At 37.5% G+C, this 22,381-nt stretch overlaps 1 protein-coding gene across 6 annotated transcripts; it reads left to right on the top strand.

Annotated features, from left to right (window-relative positions):
* The first annotated feature begins 7,335 nt into the window (after window positions 1-7,335).
* On the top strand, window positions 7,336-21,512 carry ANGEL2 (angel homolog 2). 6 transcript variants are annotated; one of them, XM_036442942.2, is made up of 10 exons: window positions 10,016-10,152; window positions 11,600-11,850; window positions 12,479-12,537; window positions 13,182-13,438; window positions 14,125-14,194; window positions 15,692-16,113; window positions 17,419-17,545; window positions 17,966-18,023; window positions 18,514-18,677; window positions 20,062-21,512. In XM_036442942.2, the coding sequence occupies exons 3-10, from the start codon at window positions 12,531-12,533 to the stop codon at window positions 20,211-20,213; spliced, it is 1,257 nt and encodes a 418-aa protein (XP_036298835.1). In that variant the 5' UTR covers window positions 10,016-10,152; window positions 11,600-11,850; window positions 12,479-12,530; the 3' UTR covers window positions 20,214-21,512. The 6 variants fall into 6 exon arrangements, with proteins under 6 accessions (XP_036298832.1, XP_036298837.1, XP_036298833.1 ...); XM_036442939.2 differs by lacking the exons at window positions 11,600-11,850; window positions 12,479-12,537 and adding an exon at window positions 7,336-7,570 and having other exon boundaries at window positions 9,827-10,152; XM_036442940.2 differs by lacking the exons at window positions 11,600-11,850; window positions 12,479-12,537 and adding an exon at window positions 7,675-7,769 and having other exon boundaries at window positions 9,827-10,152.
* Window positions 21,513-22,381: the final 869 nt, after the last annotated feature.

Below are 22,381 nucleotides of genomic sequence, written 5' to 3'. Positions count from 1 at the left end.
CTTCCGGGTCGGCGGAGGAGCTTCCGGGTCAGGCTGCTGGGAGCGACCGGAGGGAGACTTTCTTTTAGGTTTGGAACCACACCACCGGGCCTGGGTTTGGCAAGGAGGCGAGGACCGTCCCTGCGGAGAACTGAGACGTCTCTCTACCGAGTCTGCTCGTGCACCTTCTAGATTTTGTGACAGCTGCTGTGACAGCCGCGACATCCGGTGACAGCTGGGACCCCCACACCCCCCTGCCCAGCTTTGTACACAATTACTAAGGGGGGCAGGAGAGGATGCCCTAGCCGAGCAACTTCTTTCCTTATCCACTCACGATCTATCATTTTATTTATATTTTATATATTTTATTGATTTTTTTTTCACAGAGAGGAAGGGAGAGGGTCAGAGAGTTAGAAACATGGGCCAGCTGCCTCCTGCAAACCCCCCATTTGGGGATGTGCCCGCAACCAAGGTACATGCCCTTGACCGGAATCAAACCTGGGACCTTTCAGTCTGCAGGCTGACGCTCTATCCAAACCCGTTAGGGCTGGGTCTGTCATTTTAAATACCTACAGTAGCATTTGAACTTTCGCAGACATGACTCTTCTTTCTAGCAGGCATCCTGTCCACCTGTCTTTCTGCCTACACAGCAAGCCCCAACCCTATGTCAATTTTGAAATTCATCCCCTCAGATTCTAAAAGTGGAAACCTGTGTCTGGCTAGGAGGGTTGTGGGGGAGGAGAATCAGAAGAGCTCTCAAAACTAGAAAGATAGAGTTTCCGGTTTCAATTGATTCTACCCACTACTTGGCAACTCCTTTACCTCTCCTTGATCAGGAAATGGCCATTCTCCACAACAGTCATTCCAAGTCTTTGTCATTTTCTTCAATCCTCTATTCCTCTTCGTCTTGGACTCCCTACCCTTTGCCCTCTACCCCCACTTCTTTACAGAAGGAGAAAAGGATGAACCCTTAGTAACAATCCCTTTGTGTTCTCACATTTCTATTCTGACCTGAAATATAGACATAGCTGAGATGTAGACATATCTCTTTCTCATTTTTAAAACTAACCACTCCTCCTGTGCACTGAAACCTATCCTCTTCGGCAGACATTGTTTCGTCAATGGCAACCCAACTCTGCTTTCTGTACCTTTAATCTCTTCCCTCATCACTAGCTCCTCTGCCTACATATGCATAAATCTATCATTCATTTATTAAACTTGAATTCACTACCTTATATACCAGACATGTTAATAAGGCATTGGAATTAAAAAAAAAAAAAAAAAAAAAAAAAGATGGTCCCTGCTGGTTTGGCTCAGTGGACAGAGCGTCAGCCTGCAGACTGAAAGGTCCCAGGTTCAATTCCAGTCAAGGGCTGGATCCCCAGTGCGGGGTATTCAGGAGGCAGCTGATCAATGATTCTCTCTCATCATTGATGTTTCTATGTCTCTTTCCTTCTCCCTTCCTCTCTTAAATCAATAAAAATATATTTTTTTAAAAAATAAGATGGTTCTTGCTATCTAATGGCATCCAGTAGGGGGGGAAAAACAGAATAATTAAAATGTATCATGCTAAGTATCAGGACAGATATATAGATATACAGATATATAGATATCAGAGAGAGAGCTATAGAGCACATCTAATTCAGAATAAAAGATTAGTTAAGGTTTTCTGACATAGCTGAAACTATAGCTGAATCTTGAAAAGAGAGGTAGGGAATAGCCACCTAGTAACAGTGAACTCTGGGGAGGGAAAATAATTTAATTTCCAGAATTGTACAATAACATTATATTCAGAATGTTCAGTTTTCAACAAAAAATTATGAAGCATCCTAAAAATAAGAACATATGGCTCATAATTAGAAAAACAGCAATCTATAAAAACAATGTCCACGAGGAAGCCCAAATGTTGGACTTTAATAGACAAAGATTTTATTTTTTATTTTTTTAAATATATTTTATTGATTTTTTATAGAGAGGAAGAGAGAGGGATAGAGAGAAACATCGTTGAGAGAGAATCATCGATCAGCTGACTCTTGCACACCCCCTACTGGGGATGTGCCCGCAACCAAGGTACATGCCCTTGACCGGAATCGAACCTGGGACCTTTCAGTCTGCAGTCCAATGCTCTATACACTGAGCCAAACCGCTTTCAGCTAGACAAAGATTTTAAAGAAGCTATTTTAAATATTTTCAAAGAGCTAAAGGAAAACATGTCTAAACTGAACAAAACAAAACTTGCTCAAGAAAAAAGAACATCTGAATAGGCCTATAACAAAACTATTGGATCAGTAATTAATGGTAATGATTGCACATTCTTGGGCATATACTAAAAATCACTGAATTGTACACTTTAAAATGGTTAAACTGATGAATTTTGTTATATAAATTTTATTTCAATTTTTTTAAAAACAATGAGATGTCACCTTAGAACTATAACAATGGCTAAAGTTTAAAAAAAAAAAAAAAAACAACTACCCAATATTGACAAGGACAGGAGCACCTGGAACTCTCATAAGTTGCCAGTGGGAATTCAAAATGATACAGCCACATTGGGAAACAGTTTAGCAGTTTCTTATAAACATAGGCTTACCAGATGTCACAGCAATCTCATTCCTAGGTACTTGAACTCAAGAGGAATGAACATATATGTCCATAGAAAGACCTATATAGGAATATTTTTTGCAGCTTTATTCATAATAGCCTGATGCCCACCTAACAGTCTGGTATCAGAATGACTAAAGGTAAAAATACTGATTATAACAGCAATTTCACTCCTGGACATATATATATCCAAGAAGAGTGAGTGGGTATATCCATTAACAAAAGATATATTAAAATGTTCTAAGCACTATTGCTCATAAGGTCAAAAAATTTGACACAACCCAAGTGTCAATCAGCAGTAAAATGGATAAGTTAAATGTGATATAAAATCATATTATGGGATATACATGGCAATTAAAAAGGATGAACTGCTACATTCATCAACAAGGACAAATTACACACACAATGTTGAGCATAAGAAGTTAGGCATAAGATTACATAGCCCATGATTCCATTTATATAAAGTTGAAGAAAAATGAATCCACAATGATAGAAGCCAGAATAGAGGCTCTCCATAGAATGTGGGGTGAGGGAGTGGAAGGTACAATGGATATTGCCTGGGAAGCACAGGGGAGAGACTCTTCTGGGATGCTGAAAAAGATCCTAATTTGGTTAGTGGTTACATAAATTTCATATATGCATATATATGAAAACATCAAGCTACACATTTAATATTTATGCACTTTACTGTGTGTATGCTGTACCCAATTAACAAGTTTTTTTAATTAAGAAAATAATGAGCCTGGTCTTCCTAGCCGCATCCAATTCATCCTTCATATTCTCATTAAAATTATCCATTTTTAAAGCATATATCTTTAGGTTACTCCTCTGTAAAAGTCTTCAGTGGATCCTGTTGCCATGATTTCTCTGCCATGGTTTTTAGGATTCATCATGTCTGGTCCTGTCAACTGTCAGACTCATTGCTCCGGGTTTCAGCTAAACCCTTTTGTAATTTGCACCTCAGATCTTCTGTTTCTTTTGAAAACATGAATGTTCAGGAATCAGCTCTCTCAACAACTAATTTCTCTCCAAAGCCTTCTTTCACAGCCATCTTTTTTTCCCCCCAAGGAGGATTAGATGTTCCTTCCTCTATGCCTCCACATCTCTATTCCCCCTCTCAGCCACAGCATCTATTACAGGGTTGTGATTCTTATGTTGGCTAACTTAGGGCTGACATGTTTTTATCCCATTTACACATTTACACTGCGAGTGCCTCAAAGGCAGGGGCTGGTCTTGCTTTGTATTCCTACCCTCTGCATGTGCTACAGTGAGTAAAAGATGAGGTATTTGTGGAATGCCTGAACTCCAAGGTTCTGAAGATGTTTTTGTCTTCCCAATAAAATTAAATATATTAAATTATAATTATTCATCTTACCTTCTTCACCAAAGTCATTGATATATAACTACTGACTTGAGCTTCTGATCAAAATGAAATAACATATTTGCCCATATTAAACTCATGTATTAACAGCCAAAAGCAAGGAAACTCAAGGTTTTGGGAAACCTTTGCTTCCTTGTTGCAGATTTTCCCTCAACTTCGATTAGATTTTTCAAAATATTGTAATAACTCAAAGACTCCCTTAAATATCATATATATATATATATATATATATACACACACACACCTCTAAGATGCAGGACTTTCCAGGTTTAAATAACTATTTATGAACTAAAGATTCATGAAAGAGAATAAAGTAATACATACCTTACACTTTGATATTAGCCTTCATGAAGAACATGCTTTTTTTAAAAAATATATATATATTTTATTGATTTTTTACAGAAAGGAAGGGAGAGATATAGAGAGCTAGAAACGTCGATGAGAGAGAAACATCGACCAGCTGCCTCTTGCACACCCCCTACCGGGGATGTGCCCACAGCCAATGTACATGCCCTTGACTGGAATCGAACCTGGGACCTTTCAGTCCGCAGACTGACGCTCTACTACTGAGCCAAACCGGCTTTGGCGAAGAACATGCTTTTGGCATGGCCAAAGTCAAAATACTTGGTAATGGTACCACTAAATAGCCATTTATTTATTCATTAGGTAGACACACAAAAAATATGGTTTCTCTCCTCAAGTGGGTATTAGACACCACAAAGAGTGTTTTGCTGTTGCTTCCATGCAGCTTTCTCCTCTGCTGTTCCATTTCTTAGCCTCTTCATTCTCCTCCGTGTCCGAGGAATCCTTGCCAAGATCTGCCCTTGCTCTTGAATACCTTCCCAGAGAGATAATTCTAGGAGCCCTGAAGCAGACCAAGGTAGGCAGCAGGATCATTTGTCAGAATTGAGCTCAAATCCAAGACATCCACAAGTCTCTGCGCTATAGGAACTCAAACCTGAGAGATGGGAATAAAAAAAGGGTTTGATAGTGAAGCAAAGAGAAGGGTTAACCTGAAGTTCATATCCTGACTACCAATTTCCCATCATTGTTCTAAAAACCTGGACAAGATTTTAAAAACTTAATCAGCCCCTACAGGTTAAGACATAAACGAGAAATTCCAGCAAGGACTGAGTGCTGTAATGTTTTCATCAAGGACCATTGAGGGACATATACCCACAAAGGATTTCATCAGCTTTCCAGACTGATTTACTATTAATTAAATTTACCTTATTCGAAATTAAATCTTTAATTTGCCACTACTGTAGCGGGCTCAAGTGTAGCATTAGGCTGGAAAGTTGAAACACAGAGAAAGAAAGATTTCACAACCATAAGGAATTAGGAAATCACTGCACCAGACTACAAGGTTCTGCAGGGGAGAGAACAACATCTCCATGACAACCTGGGATATTTTTACTGAGAGTTAGTAGGTTATATAGAAACATTTTCCAGAATTTGGAGGTTGAGTGTGAAGTATAAGAACATGTGTAGGTGTTGAAAGACATTTCAAACTTGAATTTTGATCTTTATTTTTTAGCTTTTCCTTGCAGTCCACATGTTGCTAAATTCTACTCTTTAAGAGCAAAAGGGCAAAAATAATTTTTTACTCTATATTTATGTATAAATGTTAGGCACATGTATATATGATTATATGACTTCATTAACGTGAAGGTTTACATTAGCAATGGTACAGGTTTCTTGAAGAACAGAAGAATTATATAATTCCAAATAAGTTATTATACTCATTCTTGTCTAAAATACCTGAAGTATTAAATAGATGCCTTATATATTGAATCTACACTATATTACTTTTTTATTTTATAACATTTTTATCTTGTTTTCAGTTTCCTCTGAGTTTCCAAAAGGATCTGCATACAATTCTGTTGTATTATCTATTCAATATCTGATGGCTTATTTAACCAACTTTATGTATTCATTTGTTTTGCACACAAAGTCGATGAAAATAAAACATTTCTGCCTGTGTCTTATACCAGAATCTTCACAGCTACCTTTTAAAATATATACTTTTTATTGATTTTTTTACAGAGAGGAAGGGAGAGGAATAGAGAGTTAGAAACATCGGTGAAAGAGAAACATAGATCAGCTGCCTCCTGCACACCCCCAAACTCCCCACCCCCCAAACTGGGGATATGCCCGCAACCAGAATCAAACCTGGGGACCCTTCAGTCTGTAGGCTAACGCTCTCGCACTGAGCCAAACCAGTCAGGGCTTCAAGGCTACCTTTTATTAAATCCTCACTTTCATAATTACTATTATCTCCGTTTATGGATCTGGGTAGGGTGGTCAAAAATTTAGTTGCCCAAAGTGCACGTTCCCTACTTAGGTCAAAGGAAGCAAAGCTCTGCCTTCTCATTTCAGCTCTCACACTATAAACAAGTATCCTCTTCACAGTAGTCTATTTACATGTGCCACATTTTTCACGTTTTGTGCTTTGTTGTTGGTGATTTTTCTGTTTAAAATGGTCCCCAAGGGCAGTGCTGAAGTACTAGCCAATGCTCCTAAGTGCAAGAACTTCTGTGAGGTGCCTTATGGAGAAAACCCATGTGTAGATAAGCTTCCCTCAGGCATGAGTTACAGTGCTAATGGCCATGAACTCGATGTCAATGAATAGGAAACATATATCAGATAAAGTGTCTTCAAGCCGAAACCCATAAAACAAGGTTATGTATTGATTAGGTGACTAACATGTTGTGTCCACTGAGTGGCTCACGGGGAATAGCCCTGTTTTCCCCTAGGAGCAATGGTTCAGTATTCGCTAATTCAGCGTTGGCAGGAGCTTTGTAGACCGTAACTAGCACAAATAACGGGAATCACCTATAGTGATGCTGAAGGAAAAGGGAGTTCTTCAAATCCATCTGATTTCCTTATTAACCCAAGAGGGGGAAACTCTCTCCAAAGAACATGTTAAACGGTGCTCTGTTCTTGAGCAGTTCTGTCTTTCACTTGGAGGGGGCTCTTCACCCTAAATATTGTTTTCTAAGAATCATATCGAGTCATATGCCAAACTTGATAAAGATGAACAGACACGACACACAGGTACATTTCCAAAGCGAATTCTGCTGATGTGTTCCTGCAGAATTCATTGCCCAAATCCGTGGTGCCCGAGTTCTAATGGAACCCAGAAAAAGGGTATTATTTCCCTACCTTGGGCGTCCACCTTCCAAACTCTCCCGAGGACATTATAAAAATACAAGAAAAGAAACACCCTGTATCCCCTCCCACAGGCCTTAAAGCTGGTGGCCAGTTTCTCTATTCCTGTCTCTTTAAGGCGGAGGACGGGTGGTTTTGCCCTCTTCAGAAATGGCTGCCCGAGCTTCACTCGCCCCGCGGAGCTTCCGGAGCACAATTCCGGGACTTCCGCGGCGCAACATGGGGACTAGCGAGGATGAACCTCCCAGCGTGCTTTGCAGCCCGGCCGCCAGCCGGTGTCTGGCGATGGGGAGTCCCTGGGGCTTTCGGCCGCCAAACCTCCCGTAGAGGCTGCGGTGGAGCCGGGAGCCTAAGGCCCCGACGGCCATCCCGGGGCGAGATGGAAGCATGGCGCTGTATGAGGAGGGGCTACGGCCGCTGTGTGGTTGGCAGAGGCCGGTCAGTAGGTCTGGGTGTCGGAGGGAGAAGGGAGGGGCGGCTGGGGGCGGGGGCGAGGGCGGGCGCGGGCGGGCGGCCCGGGTGGGCCGGGCGGGGTGGGAGGGGAAGGAGGAGGAGGAGGAGGAGGAAGAGGGTCGGGTGGTGGTGGTGGTGCTGCCGGGAGGAGCCTCCGGAGACCCCCCGGGAGCCCCAGGGATAGGTAAACCCGCCCGCTGCCGGCGGGCGCTGGGTCACGGGGCCCCGAGAGGACGCGGGCCTGGTCGCCGGGCACTTGGGCCGCCGGCGGGGCTGGTGCCCTTCCGACCAGGCTCGGCTTGGAGCTCGGCCCGCTTCCCCCGCAGCCCAGCCTCCTGGGCGGCCCGAGCCTCTCCGCGCCCCGCAGGCCCCGCTGCCCCGCCCGGAAGCGGACGGTCCGGGAGGCCGCCTGTCCCCATAGGTCCCGCACCCTGACCCCGAGGGAGGCCCGCGCTCTGGGTTTGTTGGTGTTCGCGTGTCCCAAACTTGGAGTCCCTTGTATACCAGCCTTGAGCATGGTTACCGAATTCTCGTTCACACCTGTGTTATTTACCGGATTTTTTTTTTTTTCTTGAAATTGACTCACTTGAAAAAGCACTGCCCGCAGGAGCAAAGCCCTGAGCAGTTAAATCTGCGAAATCTTGGCTTGGATGTACTGATTGGGTCTTTTTTCTTAATGCACCTTAAATAATTCGATATTAAAGGTGTGCCCTATGGGTCTGGCTCGTTTCCACACGTGGGAAGCACAGCACGATATTCGTGATTGCATCAGTAATGGAGATTGGGTTTTAATTCCTGTAGTCCTGGGACTTGATGACTGTTCAGTTCCACCATGTTTTCTTGAGTACCAGCTGTGTGCCAGGCAATATGCTAGGCACTTGGGAAGAGCCTGGGATTAAAATGATAGTGATTCACGAAGTTCTGGCTTTGAAGGAGCTCATCGTTTAAAGAGGAAAAAGACATCTATATCAGGGTGGGCACAAAAGTAGATTTACTGTTGTGAGTACCGAAACACAATTTATTCTTATATTATTTATTGTTGTATTTATTTTCCATAGGTACAATTGTAAACCTACTTTTTGCCCTACCCTGAAAGTAACTGCAAATATAGAGAATGTTTTGTAGTTACAAGTAGTATACTTCACTGTGGTAGCTTATTAGGATGGAAAATGTATTGAGCAAGTAATGTCACAAAACATATTAGTCTGCCCATTTCATGCCTCTAAAGACTTAAATTAAGTTGAATTTAGAGAACAGTTTGAAAATGCATAAACACCATAAATATATAATAAAAATTAAATGTTAAAATGAAAAGAACATAACCTATAAAAGTCAAGAAATAGAAGATATACTTTAAGCGAAATTCCTTTAGTAATAGAAGTGGACATTGTTGACATTACCTTGGAAATGTACATTTAATGAGTTCTGAAGGGGACGATAGAAGTCCTCAATCCTAATATTTTGTCAGAATAGTATATTAAGAAGATGGTGCCCAATAAAGTCTGAGAGCAACATATCTACCCAATATAATGGTAATGCTATTTTGGGGATATTTTGGATGATGGGTTAAATTGGTGAATTCTAGTAAGTAATCTCTATACTCTTTCCATTTCCCTCAAGGAAAAGCATGAGAGAGAGAGAGAAATTGATTATCCACCTACTGATTAGCCAGAGAGATCTTTTTGTGAAGTTATGATAGGTTTTTGTTTTAGCTATATAAATGGAAGATATAACTTTGGTATAAAAAAAACTGTTCAGAAACATGTTTGGTTTTTACTCCAAACCAGGTTGGAAGAAAGATTCACTTTAATTGTAGCCAGCTTATGTGTTATTTAATACTTACTTGATTTGAGTACTATGCTTGCTGTGGATTTTATTTGTCCATTGAGTTTTATTAGATGCTAGAAAGCTAAGCTGAATACCAGTTTGATGGTTGATGTAGCTCTCAGTTGACCTGTGGACTTTTTGAAGTGTATGTATTGTTTTGGAAACTGGTGGCTTCTACATTAAGTGTTTAGAATACCAGCCCTAAGTTGTTTAGGAGAGTATTAAGTTGTTTAGGAGAGTATTAAGATACTGCTCTAATAGTTAAATCATGGCTGCTTTTCCCACTTCCTTCACAGATTTAGAGGTCACATTTTAAATATGAGACCTTGTCTTCCCTCGAGGAAACTAATTTGGATTTGTGTACTGTAGCAGAACCTAAAGTGGTGCCTCAAGGAGTGTATTTATTTCTTTTAGATACCCCATGTTACCCCATCACCAGAGGAGTCTGGGCAGAGACTGGACTACACCGTGGGAGAATCTGCAAAGGTGTTGCTGGAACAGACATATTTCTAGTTGTATGAGGTGGCCTGGACATTATTCTCGTGCTCCTTACCCCTACTTCAGTAGTAGGCATTTCTCGTTAAATTGGAGACCACCTTGTTTGTTTGAGTCTAGAACTCAGTTTCAGTACTGGAATTGGAGACCTGACAACCTGAGCCAGACATCTTTGATTCATCTCTCTAGTTCCATCATGAACTCTGAGGGAGATGAGCCTTCATCAAAACGAAGAAAACACCAAGGTAAAGGTGACATGTATCTTGGTGCAGGAATAGACATAAACCATAGACCGATTGCAACTTTCATGCCTCATCTTCAAGAAAACCTCCTGTAGGTTTTAGAGGTGTTTGGTTTTTATTGTATTTTCGGCCAGTAGTTTTCTGTAAGGAAAAGGGACATTTTTTTTTTTTTTTAATGCAGTTGTTATTTTTATCTTCAATTAGTTGTGTATTTCTGGCAATAAAAACAAAAGTGACTCTACAAATAGGATAAGGTGGAAAAGAATGGAGGACTAGATTAAAACATTAAGTTTAATTTAAGAATAATTTTTAAATCCAGTGTTTTTGAAATAAAGGTTCTTAGATTTCTTAGAAATTGGTGGAAATATTATTGGAAGTCCACAGATCTATAAAACTAAATTTCATTTTTAAGCTAACTTTTAAAAATATTATAAGACAAAAGGATTTTCTTAAATAGAAATAGTCAAATGAAAGATATTTTCTCACAGAATAGGATTTTAGCTTACAAAAATCTGTATTTCTCATCCTAAGGTCTATTGATCTAATCTTGAGAGGCTATGAAAAGTTTTATCTTTTAAAATACTTTATTCAACTTTAAGAAACAGTTGGTTATTCCTGTTTTTCTCATATTCTTTTTACTCTAAACAATTAACAAGACTCCCTCTGTGCTGCCAGTCCTAACCTTGCCCCCCAGGTATATAAGTAGAACTTGGAATTGTCTTCCTGACTGAGCTATGGTTTTCTGTGAAGATAATGCCTCTGAAGATAATTGAAAGCAGGCTGTGTAGGTGTTAATGTGTAGAGAGCAGACATAATTTTGTCAAAGGAAGACATTAACCTAAAAACAGAGCTAGAAGATTAGTTAGTGTTCTTTTAAGAAGCAATTCTACTACACATTTAAGTAGAAATTCTAAGCACTCAGAAGTGAAAATCTGTTTTCACTCAGAAGTGAAAATCTATTAGCCACCGTTGGAATCAATGAAAGGTTTAGAGGCATTAAAATTAGTTTCCTAAGAACAATCCATAATCTCTAAACCCAGGGCTATATGATATGAGATTGCTTTTCATTGATGTATTCATCGCCCATTGAGGCAGCACACTTCTCTTGTAAATCTGGTAGCTGTCAGGTGGAGCTGTGCCGTGTGCCAAAGTGACATAAGCATGGGCTTAGGAACCACTCCCTGCTGTCATTCTGCTCCACCGATTGTGTGAACTTGGATGAATTATTGAAACACTCTGCTCCTTGGTTTCCTAGTGCAAAGTAATGCTTACTTTCAAAGCCTGTTGACAATGAAATGAGATGTCAAAGTGCCCAGCATACTGTTGGCTTCATAGTAGGTACTCAGAAAATTGTGGTGGTGGTATTTTCCCTTTAATGGATGGGGAATTACATTTACACATTGATCAACTTGGATTGCAACCTGACTCTCTATATGTCCATTCTTCCTAGGTATTGTGAATAAGGAATATGCTCTTCGTTAAGCCATATTTGTGACTTCTGATATTTCACTAATACTTTCCAATCAAGAGAACAGCATTGCTAACTTGCCTATCACTTTAAAGTGGTATTTGAAGGATTTGTGTGACACAATTAAGACTTTTTAATTAGGCACCCTAAAAACCTGATCAGGCCTAGTGCTTACTTTCTTTGATTCATCTGTCTTCTCTGCTGTGATCACCTTGTTCCTCCTGACATGGAAGGTATATAAGCTTTTGTGGTATGAATTTATGTTGTGAAGTATATGAAGACCAAAGACTATTTACTCCATCAGTGGTTTTCAAATTGGCTTCCATGGAACTCTAGCATTCAAACACATTTCTGTATGTTTATTCAAAGCACTGTGGTCAGAATAAATGTATTTACCCCATCACTCCACTCCCAGTCCCAGATTACCAGGGATTGGTGTTCATGACCTGAAAAGTAACGCTGAAGGGTCATGCAAGCTCTAGAGGTTGAAAGCCACTGTATTGGTGCAATGATAGGTATTGTATAATCCAGTTAAATAAAACCCTTTGTGCAAGAAAAGAAGAGATTCTAGGGCTGAGATTTCTTATATTATTGAGTCATGCTTGGAAGTCCATCTCCTAGTTTATTTCTCCCAGGTTCTTCCCATTTCTTGTTTTCTCCTTCATTTGAGTTCATATATTCTCTAAAAGTTCCACATTTTTCTTCATGGCTTCCAGGCAGTTAAAGTATGCCCTTTAGTGGTGGGATGAGGGAGACAAGATCCAAGGAGAAAAAATATATATGGTGGTCATTTCTAAATCAAGGACTGCCTGTAATTGCAAAATCTCATGCTTTTTGATTCTCTTTTCATCACTTTTTCAGGGTACATGATGTCTTTGCAGAATATAAATCATCACACATTCCTGGTTGCTGCATGCTAGGTTCGTCAACCAGCCATTGTCATTTACCAGCATTCTGTAACTATGTTACATGTAACTTTTGCTTTGGTATGCATTAAAAAGTTTTTTTGTTCATTTTGTTTGCATCGTTCCACTTCAGTTTTAGACACTAAATACTGCTTCTGTATATTGTCATTATACATCATTCATATGTTCTAAAGCAGAATTCTGAGATGTGTTCTTTATGGAATCACTGGATGATCTTATCTTACTAATAGGGAATAAAATATGTGAAACGATCTTATTGGAAAGCCAGCTGTGACATACAAATATATTATTATGGTTACAAAGTTGCTAATTCACTTTTTAACCATAAAGAAGTGAGAAACCACACCCTTAGATAGTCTGAGTTTTATTAACACACACTCTTCATCTCCAGAATGCCTTGCTAGATCCTTTTAACCTGTTGTGTACCTCTTGGTCAGTCAGTATTTCATTTTACAGCCTTTTAATCAATTTGATGACAACTTCTGGTTATTCAGTGCTATATTGCCATTTTCTATGGGAAAACATTGTGTTCATTGCCTATGGAAAATTTTTAAAAGGCAAGAAAATACTTATATACAAGAAAACCTATGGCCTGTTTTTAAAATTAATTCTTTATATTTTTTCCAATGTTTTAACAGGCACCATAAAACGGCATTGGGAATATATATGTAGCCATAATAAAGAAAATACGAAGATTCTAGGAGACGAAAATGTTGACCCCATATGTGAAGACAGTGAGAACAAGTTTGACTTTTCAGTGATGTCCTATAATATACTTTCACAAAATTTATTGGAAGATAATTCTCACCTCTATAGACACTGCCGGCGACCATTATTACACTGGAGTTTTAGGTTTCCCAATATTCTGAAAGAAATTAAACACTATGATGCAGATGTAAGTGCAAAATATCTAAATCCTTCACACAAGAAAGAGTTGGGATAAATGGTTCATTTGTAAACTAAATGGTTTTCTCCCTTTTGTTTGGTAAGAAGGGAAGACATTTAAATATAGTGATGAAACAGTTCTTAACAAGATATCTTGACTTCCAAAGAGTCATTTGCTGATGGTTGTTGGTATAAATAATCATCTAACTTTTCAAAATGATCCAAAAATCTTAAGTATTGGTCAGTTCTGAGATAGGGTCTAGCAACATATTAAGTATTCAGTAAATATTTATTATACTTTTACTTTAAATTTAAATAATTGATGCAAAAATTAATCTAAAAAATGACATTCAAAGAAATCACCTCTTAAGAAAGAACAAGAAGGATTTAATACTAATACATGTGTAAATTCGGGGGAAATGTTCTGATGTGTAAATTAAGAATATAGTAAGTTTTGTTTAGTAAGAAAGCTTCATGTAATTAAAGGCCAGGGGTTAGGGCACTGGTCAAATTTGGGAACATAACATTAATTTGATTGACGTGTAAATTATAAGAAAATAAAATATTTTGCAACTTTTATCAGGCTTTTAAAATTTTAAAGCCTGTGTTCAGAGATGCAAGCACCAGAGCATTTATCTCTCTCTTTTCTTTTCTTTTTTTTTTTTTTTTAATTCAAAGCCTCTTTTTTCTTCCAAGGTACTTTGTTTGCAAGAAGTTCAAGAAGATCATTATGGAACAGAGATCAGGCCAAGTTTGGAATCGTTGGGTACAATGTAACTTTTATTTTAGCCAAATTTACTTTGGAAGATTGGTATGTTAAAGCATAACTTGCTAACAAAGAAGTATGGCATATTTGGGACAAAAATCTCAAATTTTGAAAAATGTAATACCTATTTCAAAAGGCCAGGAAAAGGTTGACGTATTTCAAGTGAAAACTTTTGTGCTGATATGTAATTTTAATTCAAAGGGAATGATATGTAAGAATCTCTTAATAGCTTCTTTTATAGGATTTGCTTTGCCCATCGCTACTAGACTCAGAATTCCTAGCTCCATGAGATGAGGGACCATTTTGTCTAGGTCATTATTATAACACGCGTGTTTACCAGTGCCTAATGGGTAGAAACTAAAAGCCTCTTTGATGAGTGAACACTTTTAAATGATCTGTTTGACAAATGCTGCTTATTTTGCATTCATTCATTCAGGAAATAGTTTTTGAATACTTGCTGCACATCATGCAAAATTTGTTCTAGGCAGTGGGGATACAGCAGTGAGCAAAACAGAAAACAAGTCTCTGCTCTGTTGCAGTAGATTGTAGTGGAGAAAGGCTGATAATAAATCAAATAAATGTGTAAACAGTTCCTATAGTTTTCTGGAGAAAAGCAGGAAAGTGCAATGAATCAGATTTCAATTGTAAACAGATGATCAGAGAAAGTAACATTTGAGTAAAGACTTGAAGGAGGTGAATGAACAAGCCATGCCTAAACCATTCCAGACTGAGGAAATAGCAAAGGAAAGGCCCTATGGCTGTAGTGCCCTAAGGCAGACAAGCAGACTAGTGTTTGTGTGGTGGAGCAGGAAGGGAAGAGTTGGGGCAAAAAGATCAGAGGTACTTGGTGGGTAGGTTATTAAAAATCCCTGCTGTCTTTGTCATGATTGACTTTGACTAGGAAGCAAATGAGAACCTGATGATACACATTAACATATTTAAGATTGAAGTCTGCCCATAAAGAGACCTATTAGACCTAGTCCCTACCTTTTTTTACTTCAACACTTATTCCTACATTACTGTTTTTTAAAATACACTTTGGTAAACATTGTTCAAAAATATTAGTTCTGTGTGTGTGTATATATATTCTTCCTACATAATAAAAGGCTAATATGCAAATCAACAGAATGAACAGTAGCTATGATGCCCACTGACCATCAGGGTGCAGACGCTCAACACAGGAGCTGCCCCCTGGTGGTCAGTGTGCTCCCGCAGGGGGAGTGCCACTCAGCCAAAAGCCAGGCTCATGTCTGATGAGCACAGTGGCATTGGCCTCTCCCACCTCTGAGGCAGCGCTAAGGATATCCATCTGATGGCTTAGGCCTGCTCCCTGGCAGTTGGACATTCCCCAAGAGCTCCCAGACTGCAAGAGGGCACAGGCTGAGCTGTGGGACCCTCCTCTCAAGTGCATGAATTTTGTGCACTGGGCCTCTAGTATATATTAAGTATATATTAAGTCCCTTGTTTTAAATTTTCTTTTCTTTTTTTTTTAAATAGGTTATCACTGTGAGTACAAGAATCGTACAGGAAGGAAACCAGATGGCTGTGCCATTTGCTTCAAACATTCCAAATTTTCACTTTTATCAGTGAACCCAGTGGAATTCTACCGCCCTGATGTTCCTCTGTTGGACAGAGACAATGTTGGATTAGTGTTACTCTTGCAGCCCAAAATTCCAAGTGGCGACTCTCCTGCAATCTGTGTAGCTAACACACATCTGTTGTATAACCCAAGGCGAGGTGATATTAAGCTGACCCAATTGGCAATGCTTCTGGCAGAGATTTCCAGTGTTGCCCATCAGAAAAATGGCAGCTTCCACCCTATTATTATGTGTGGCGACTTTAATTCTGTTCCTGGTTCTCCACTCTATAGTTTCATAAAGGACGGAAAACTGAATTATGAAGGACTTGCCATAGGAAAGGTAAGTGATTACTTCATCACTGCTAGGAGGTGGACTTGGCTCTCTGTTCACTTTAATGTGAGGATAGTCATCAAAGCCTGTTTGACCTTGAATGATGCAGTACCCTCACTTTACCAACCTATATTGATTTTCCACAACTGCTAAGAGTGCTTATATCCACTTGGTTGAATTTCATCTTTTCCATCTATTTGTGGCAACATTCTGCTTTGAGGAATTAGCAGGCTGCAAAAAATCCAAAATGGGTTCTGCCCGGTTTGGCTCAATGGATAGAATGGCCTGTGGACTGAAGGGTCCCGGGTTCGATTCCAGTCAAGGGCATGTACCTTGGTTGTGGGCATATACCCAGTAGGGCACATGTGTCAAACACAAGGCCCGCGGGCCAAATCCGTCCCGCCAGGTCTTGCAATGTGGCCCGCACCGCGCTGTCATCACTGCACTCTGCTGCGTTTCCATCACAATGACAGTTTATGACTGTTCAGTAAACCATTCGGCCCGTGATTTAGGCTGGATTTTAGATTTTGGCCCCTTCTCTGATTGAGTTCGACACCCCTACAGTAGGGTGTGTGCAGGAGGCAGCTGATCGATGTTTCTTTCTCATCGATGTTTCTAACTATCTCTCTCCCTTTCTCTCTGTAAAAAAAAAAAAAAAAAAAAATATCAATAAAATATATCTAAAAAAAAATCCAAAATGGGAGAGAGAAAAAAAGAAACATTGACAAACATGAATACTTCATAAATAAGAAGCTACTCACAAGGTGGCAGAATAGACTTTGGAATGCTGGATGTGAGCAATAAAGACAGCAAAACAGTACTTTAATATTTCTTTATAATTTCCTTTGCATATGATAAATATTTTCATTCCATAGCTGAGTATCAGTTATCCCATTATTTCCATTGTGCTCTCTGCTGCTTGCTTTCGATCCTTGGATCTTCAGTATATTTAACTAAATAAGTTTTTCACCACTGACTTGATAGTTTGAAACTTTATAAGAGTTTATCTCTCAGTATTTTCTAAAATAGGAACTATATTGCAGGTAGCAAAAAGGAGGGGCAGTATTAGTCTAAAATGATAGGTCATTTAGGTGGCCAAATTAGAGAAAAACATGTATAAGAAAAGATTACTATTTCCATGTAAATAAGTGCTTTCTGAACTGTATTTGAACAAGATTCTATAAGCACAAATAATCACTTAATATAATGAAAAAAAGTAATATCATTCTTGGATTCCCTTTCATTTAACAAACTTTTCAGTACAAAACTATTTAAAATCTACTCACTTAAGATACCTGTTGAAATTTTGTTTAGGTATCTGGCCAGGAACAGTCTTCACGGGGACAAAGAATTTTATCTATTCCAATTTGGCCCCCAAACCTAGGTATCTCACAGAACTGTGTATATGAGGTACAGCAGGTACCAAAAGTAGAAAAGACAGGTAAGTGTTTGCAATATATTTTGGCAGTCTTCTTCATAATACTTTTCCTTTGAACATAAAACTAAAATTTTAAAAGGATAGCGTCTCAGGAATAAATATTCATGTACTATACAAACATGTACTTGTTTGCTTATTAATTTATTATTCAGAGACCTATAAACTTTCCTTTTTTAAAGTTGAACTTTACAAATAAATCTGCATGAATTATTTGCACGTTGCTTTGGAAATGTTTGCATTTTATGTTTGCTACTTTTGGAAATCAAAACATACAGCTTTTAAGATGAAACATTTAACTAGGCATTCTATCTAAATTAGATATGTCTTAAGTATTGTACCTAGAATAAAAGGACTGTACTAAGGCAAACTAGAATAAAACAATATATTGATAGTGTTAAATATGTAGTTTTCTTTGTTCTACAGACAGTGATCCGACACAAACACAGCTGGATAAAACAGAAGTCCTAGAGACAGCTGAAAAGTGAGTTCTGGAAAGCAATAGTGTACATTAGCTGACTTTAGTTAATAAGATGGTTTCTCAAAACTGATTTTTTAAAAAGTGATTAAAAAATTAAGATATTCTGTGCTGGTGAAGGATGTTGGCTCTATTAGACTGCCACAAATATTTTAATTTGTAAAAATGCAACATCTGCAAAGTGCAATAGTGAAGTGCAGTAAAATGAGGAATGCCTGTAAATTACATTTTATTAGTAAGTTGAGGCTCTGAATAGAATTAATAAATCACATGCATATGTTAACTATTGAGCTCCCTCCCACCCGCATGCTTCATAGCCTTCTTAATGGGTTTTGATATCACTGCATGAATATCAAATTGTGATATTGTCTGTTTAAGTAAAGCTGTTCTAATATCTGGCTTTGTCTGGAAATTAAATAAAAAAGTGCTTTAATAGGAGGAATTATAAATCATGAAAAACTTGATAGATGCTAAACACTTTTTCTTTTTAATTTAGGTTATCTTCACATTTACAGCACCATTTCAGCTTATCATCTGTTTATTCGCATTATTTTCCTGACACTGGGATTCCAGAAGTGACCACCTGTCATTCCCGAAATGCCATAACTGTGGATTATATTTTCTATTCTGGGGAAAAGAAAGATGTTGCTGGGGAGCCAGGTAAAGAAAGCATGGAATCTTAAGTTCTGCCCAGAGCACAGTAACTAAACCTCAGGGCTGAAGTTGGCAAAGTTATTAGTGAAACATCTAGATGAAGTTCTAGATTTACAAGTTAAAAATACTTTTTAATTGGTAACATATTTGACAGATTGGTAATGCATTTGAATAATCATTTAATCATCTGAAAAAGATGGAGGTGTGGAACACCACAAAGCAAATTATCCAGGAATTATATCTTCAGCTCTACCCTTCAGCCCAGTCACCTTCTGAGTTCTAGTTTATATTGCCTTTTGGTTTTACTTGGCTGTTATTTACTGTTTTATTTTGCCAGCAACATATAATGTTTGTATTTAAATTGTGTTGCAGTATCCTGCCTTCATTGGAGAGGACTTTGCTTAAATTTTCAACAATAGACAGTTTTGTCATATTGACCTTAGACTATTTTTTTTTTTCCTGGAAAGATGTCTGTATTTTCAAAAAGCAAAGGCGCTGAAACATTTCCTGGTATGAGTCAATGAAAACAAGACTTTATTAACTAAGGATTTAACGTAGGAAGAAAATGTAATTTCATATAAATGGAAGTCAGAAAACACCATTTAGAAAACTGGAAGTCCATAATATTGGCAAATGTCTTTTCTGATTTTCCCTATTTTCAATTTTTTTGTATTACTTTTCTTTCCCCCTTTTGTTTTTTTTTTTTTCTTCCTCTTGAGGATATTAGTAATATTCAAGAGATGGCTTACTGCTCCCCACTAGATCAGCTCTACAAAATATGCTCCTTTGGATTTGTAATAGGTTCTGGTAGTTATCATGCCAGAACTGTTCACTAGGTGGCAGAAGTGTGTCATGGACCAACACCTCAAATTTTAACATTTAAGAGCATGTCCACTTTTATTCTTCCTGTTGACCCAATTGGCAATGCTTATAAATTTATTTTCTAGTCACCTTGCAAAATTTTTTTCTTAGCTTTGACTGTGCCTGTCTGGTTTTACACAACTGTAGAATGGTTGATAGATAAATTTCTTATGTAGTTGTAAATACCAAATCAGTCTTAACATTGTTATTACATTGATGTTTTTTTCTGGATTATTTTTAGAACTTGAAATAGAAAGAATATCTTAAATAGAAAAAAACAAGCATATGAAACTGCTGTGTATTTGAGAACTATAACTAGGTTACACTCAACAAATAATTATATTCCAAAAACCACTTTTAACAAATTACATTAGTAAAATTTTTTATCATATTCTAAAAACTGTTTCATATTTAGACTTCCAGAGGGGTCTCAAGTTCTATATTGTTGTTTAGAAAGAAAAGACTTTGCATGATTAATTTACAATCTGTTGACACAGTTTCATTAAATATGTGTGTTTCTTTAATGTAGGAACTGAAGTTGCTTTGGTTGGAGGCTTGAAACTTCTAGCTAGACTTTCACTTCTTACAGAAGAAGACTTGTGGACTGTTAATGGACTTCCAAATGAAAACAACTCTTCAGATCATCTGCCTTTATTGGCCAAATTCAGACTTGAACTCTGACTCTTCTTTGAAAAAAAAAAATATATATATATATACCTTTCTTTCCAATTTATATTCTTTTTCAAAGACTGTAAAGTTGTTCTTAAGAGTTTGCATGTTGTTTATTTTTGCGCCGTGGAGTTTCTGAAGAGGCTATGTTAAATGCTTGGAACTGATATCGAAGACACAGGTTTACAATAATTTTCTTTTTTCATAATGAAAGAATATTTTCCTGACAAATGATACCTAAATTCTTTTTATTGTAAAATAATTGTAAATATTTTTATTCTGAATTCTAGTAAAATAGACAGTGACTTTTTAGAATAGTGCATCTTTAGACCTCTTAAAAAATTCCATTTTATGTTTTTGGCAAGTTTTATGGTGAATCCCAAGTATCTTTGAGTTCTTGCAAACCACAATTCATTTCCCTTCCGGAAAGCTTTATTTCATTGAGAGAATCATCAGTTTGTTGAATCCCAATTAGTTCATCTCAGAAATCATTGAGTCATTTTCAAATATCCAACCATTTCAGTGTGTTTTTAAGGGGACTTGATAATGCTTTTTAAAATTGTACAGATTGTTTAATCCACCTTGTTACTCTCCTGGGACATGTAATATATCTACATTTTGTTGGGGTAAAAGGTCCCATAACTAGAGGGATGAAGACCACACAAGCCCACTTTTCCATCCTGTAATAGACCGTTATATGAGGCAGATTGGGGTTATGTCTTCATTTCCCTGGCAATTTTTTTCTTTTCTCTCTTCAGTTTTGAGAAAGGATCTCTGGGTTAGGGAGAGATTTTATTTTAGTGAACTAATTCTGTAGACATTTATTTTATTAGGAAACTTGTCTTTGGAACAAAGTGGCAGCTATAAGATTATTTTTGTTTTGCCTCAGAAATTTGAGGAAGCCAGCAAAAATATAGTGTGTAAATACCGACTTGGAGTTCTAATATTCTTTAGTAATTCTGTTTGTGTTTTGCTTCTGTAATGTGTTTTAATGTGATGTAGCAGTGTGAGATAGTCCCAACATTTTTTTATGAAGTGGTTAAGAGCGGATCTAATCATTAATTCTGCATTTGGCTCTGTGTTTGAATCAAAAATTTTAAACCATAAAAAGAAAATGTTCTCTTTTTTTAGACATGGTAATCAAAGAATTGTGTGTATTTTCACTGAATAATTTTATATTGAATTATACTGAATTATAAAAGTTTTTACAGTGAGTTTTCTTAATGTAATGCTTCACTTTAAATTAGAAAGCAGTAGCTTTATAGTCTTGGACTTTAAAAGTTTTTGTATTATCTACTGCCATTAATAAAATAAAATAAAATAAAATAAAATAAAATAAAATAAAAATAGATGAATATCCCAAAGGCATGTGGGCTATAAGGATCTGGCTAATAAAAATTGTAATAATACTTTTAAATGTTTAATTTTTCACTTTGGGGCTTTTTTATTTATGGTATTAACTATAGTTCTAGGATTTTGCACATTTTCTAGTCACAGTTTTCAGAATATTCTGATCTGTCCTAATTAGCAGATAATAGTATCAGATAGTATAATTATTCCCTTTCAGTATTTGGGAAAGAAAAATGAAAATTCATTGATTCCTGCTTTCTGTTGTGTGAATTAACAAATAACTATCTATAGGTCTTTAATGACAGACTAACATCCCTGAATACCTCTGTGGAAAATGCAGTTTTTCATATCCTGATTAATATATTGTGATTTTAGGCTCTTTTCATGTGCTTCACTTTTAGAGTTAATACATAAAATTGCTTTCTTCTTTATCTTATAGAATGAAGTATTAGTTTGTAGGACAGGAGGCCAAAAAGGTCAATGTAACTTTTTCACAAGTTTTTAAAGTTCCACTAAAATTAATTATCCACTTGTCTTTGTTTTCGTCAGAAGAGTTGGTGACTCTGTCAGAGCGTACTACTTACCTGCCAAAAGCAATGAAATCTGGCTGTTTGCTGAAACTAAGTTCCCCACAACCTCAAGTGCTATACTACCCAACTTTTCCATGGAAAGGGATGTTGTGGAGTCATAAATTTTGGGTGGATGATTTGATATCAAGATAATAGGCATATTTGAAAGCTTGTCCTTTATATCTTTTTTTTTTCTTTTGGAATTTAGCCACAGTCTCTTTTTAACCCTTTGCTTTAGTAAAATGTAAGAATCCAGAGAGT

This window comes from Pipistrellus kuhlii, unplaced genomic scaffold (assembly GCF_014108245.1).
Source record: "Pipistrellus kuhlii isolate mPipKuh1 unplaced genomic scaffold, mPipKuh1.p scaffold_m20_p_18, whole genome shotgun sequence".
In the NCBI taxonomy this organism is placed as follows: domain Eukaryota; kingdom Metazoa; phylum Chordata; class Mammalia; order Chiroptera; family Vespertilionidae; genus Pipistrellus; species Pipistrellus kuhlii.
This window is presented reverse-complemented; position numbering and strand designations above follow the sequence as displayed.

Coding starts and splice junctions, on each gene's coding strand:
- ANGEL2 (XM_036442939.2), top strand. CDS start 7,368: ATGAACCTCCCAGCGTGCTTTGCAGCCCGGCCGCCAGCCGGTGTCTGG. Junction 7,571..9,826: donor TGTGTGGTTGGCAGAGGCCG/GTCAGTAGGTCT, acceptor TATTTCTTTTAG/ATACCCCATGTTACCCCATC. Junction 18,024..18,513: donor GTCCTAGAGACAGCTGAAAA/GTGAGTTCTGGA, acceptor TTTTTAATTTAG/GTTATCTTCACATTTACAGC.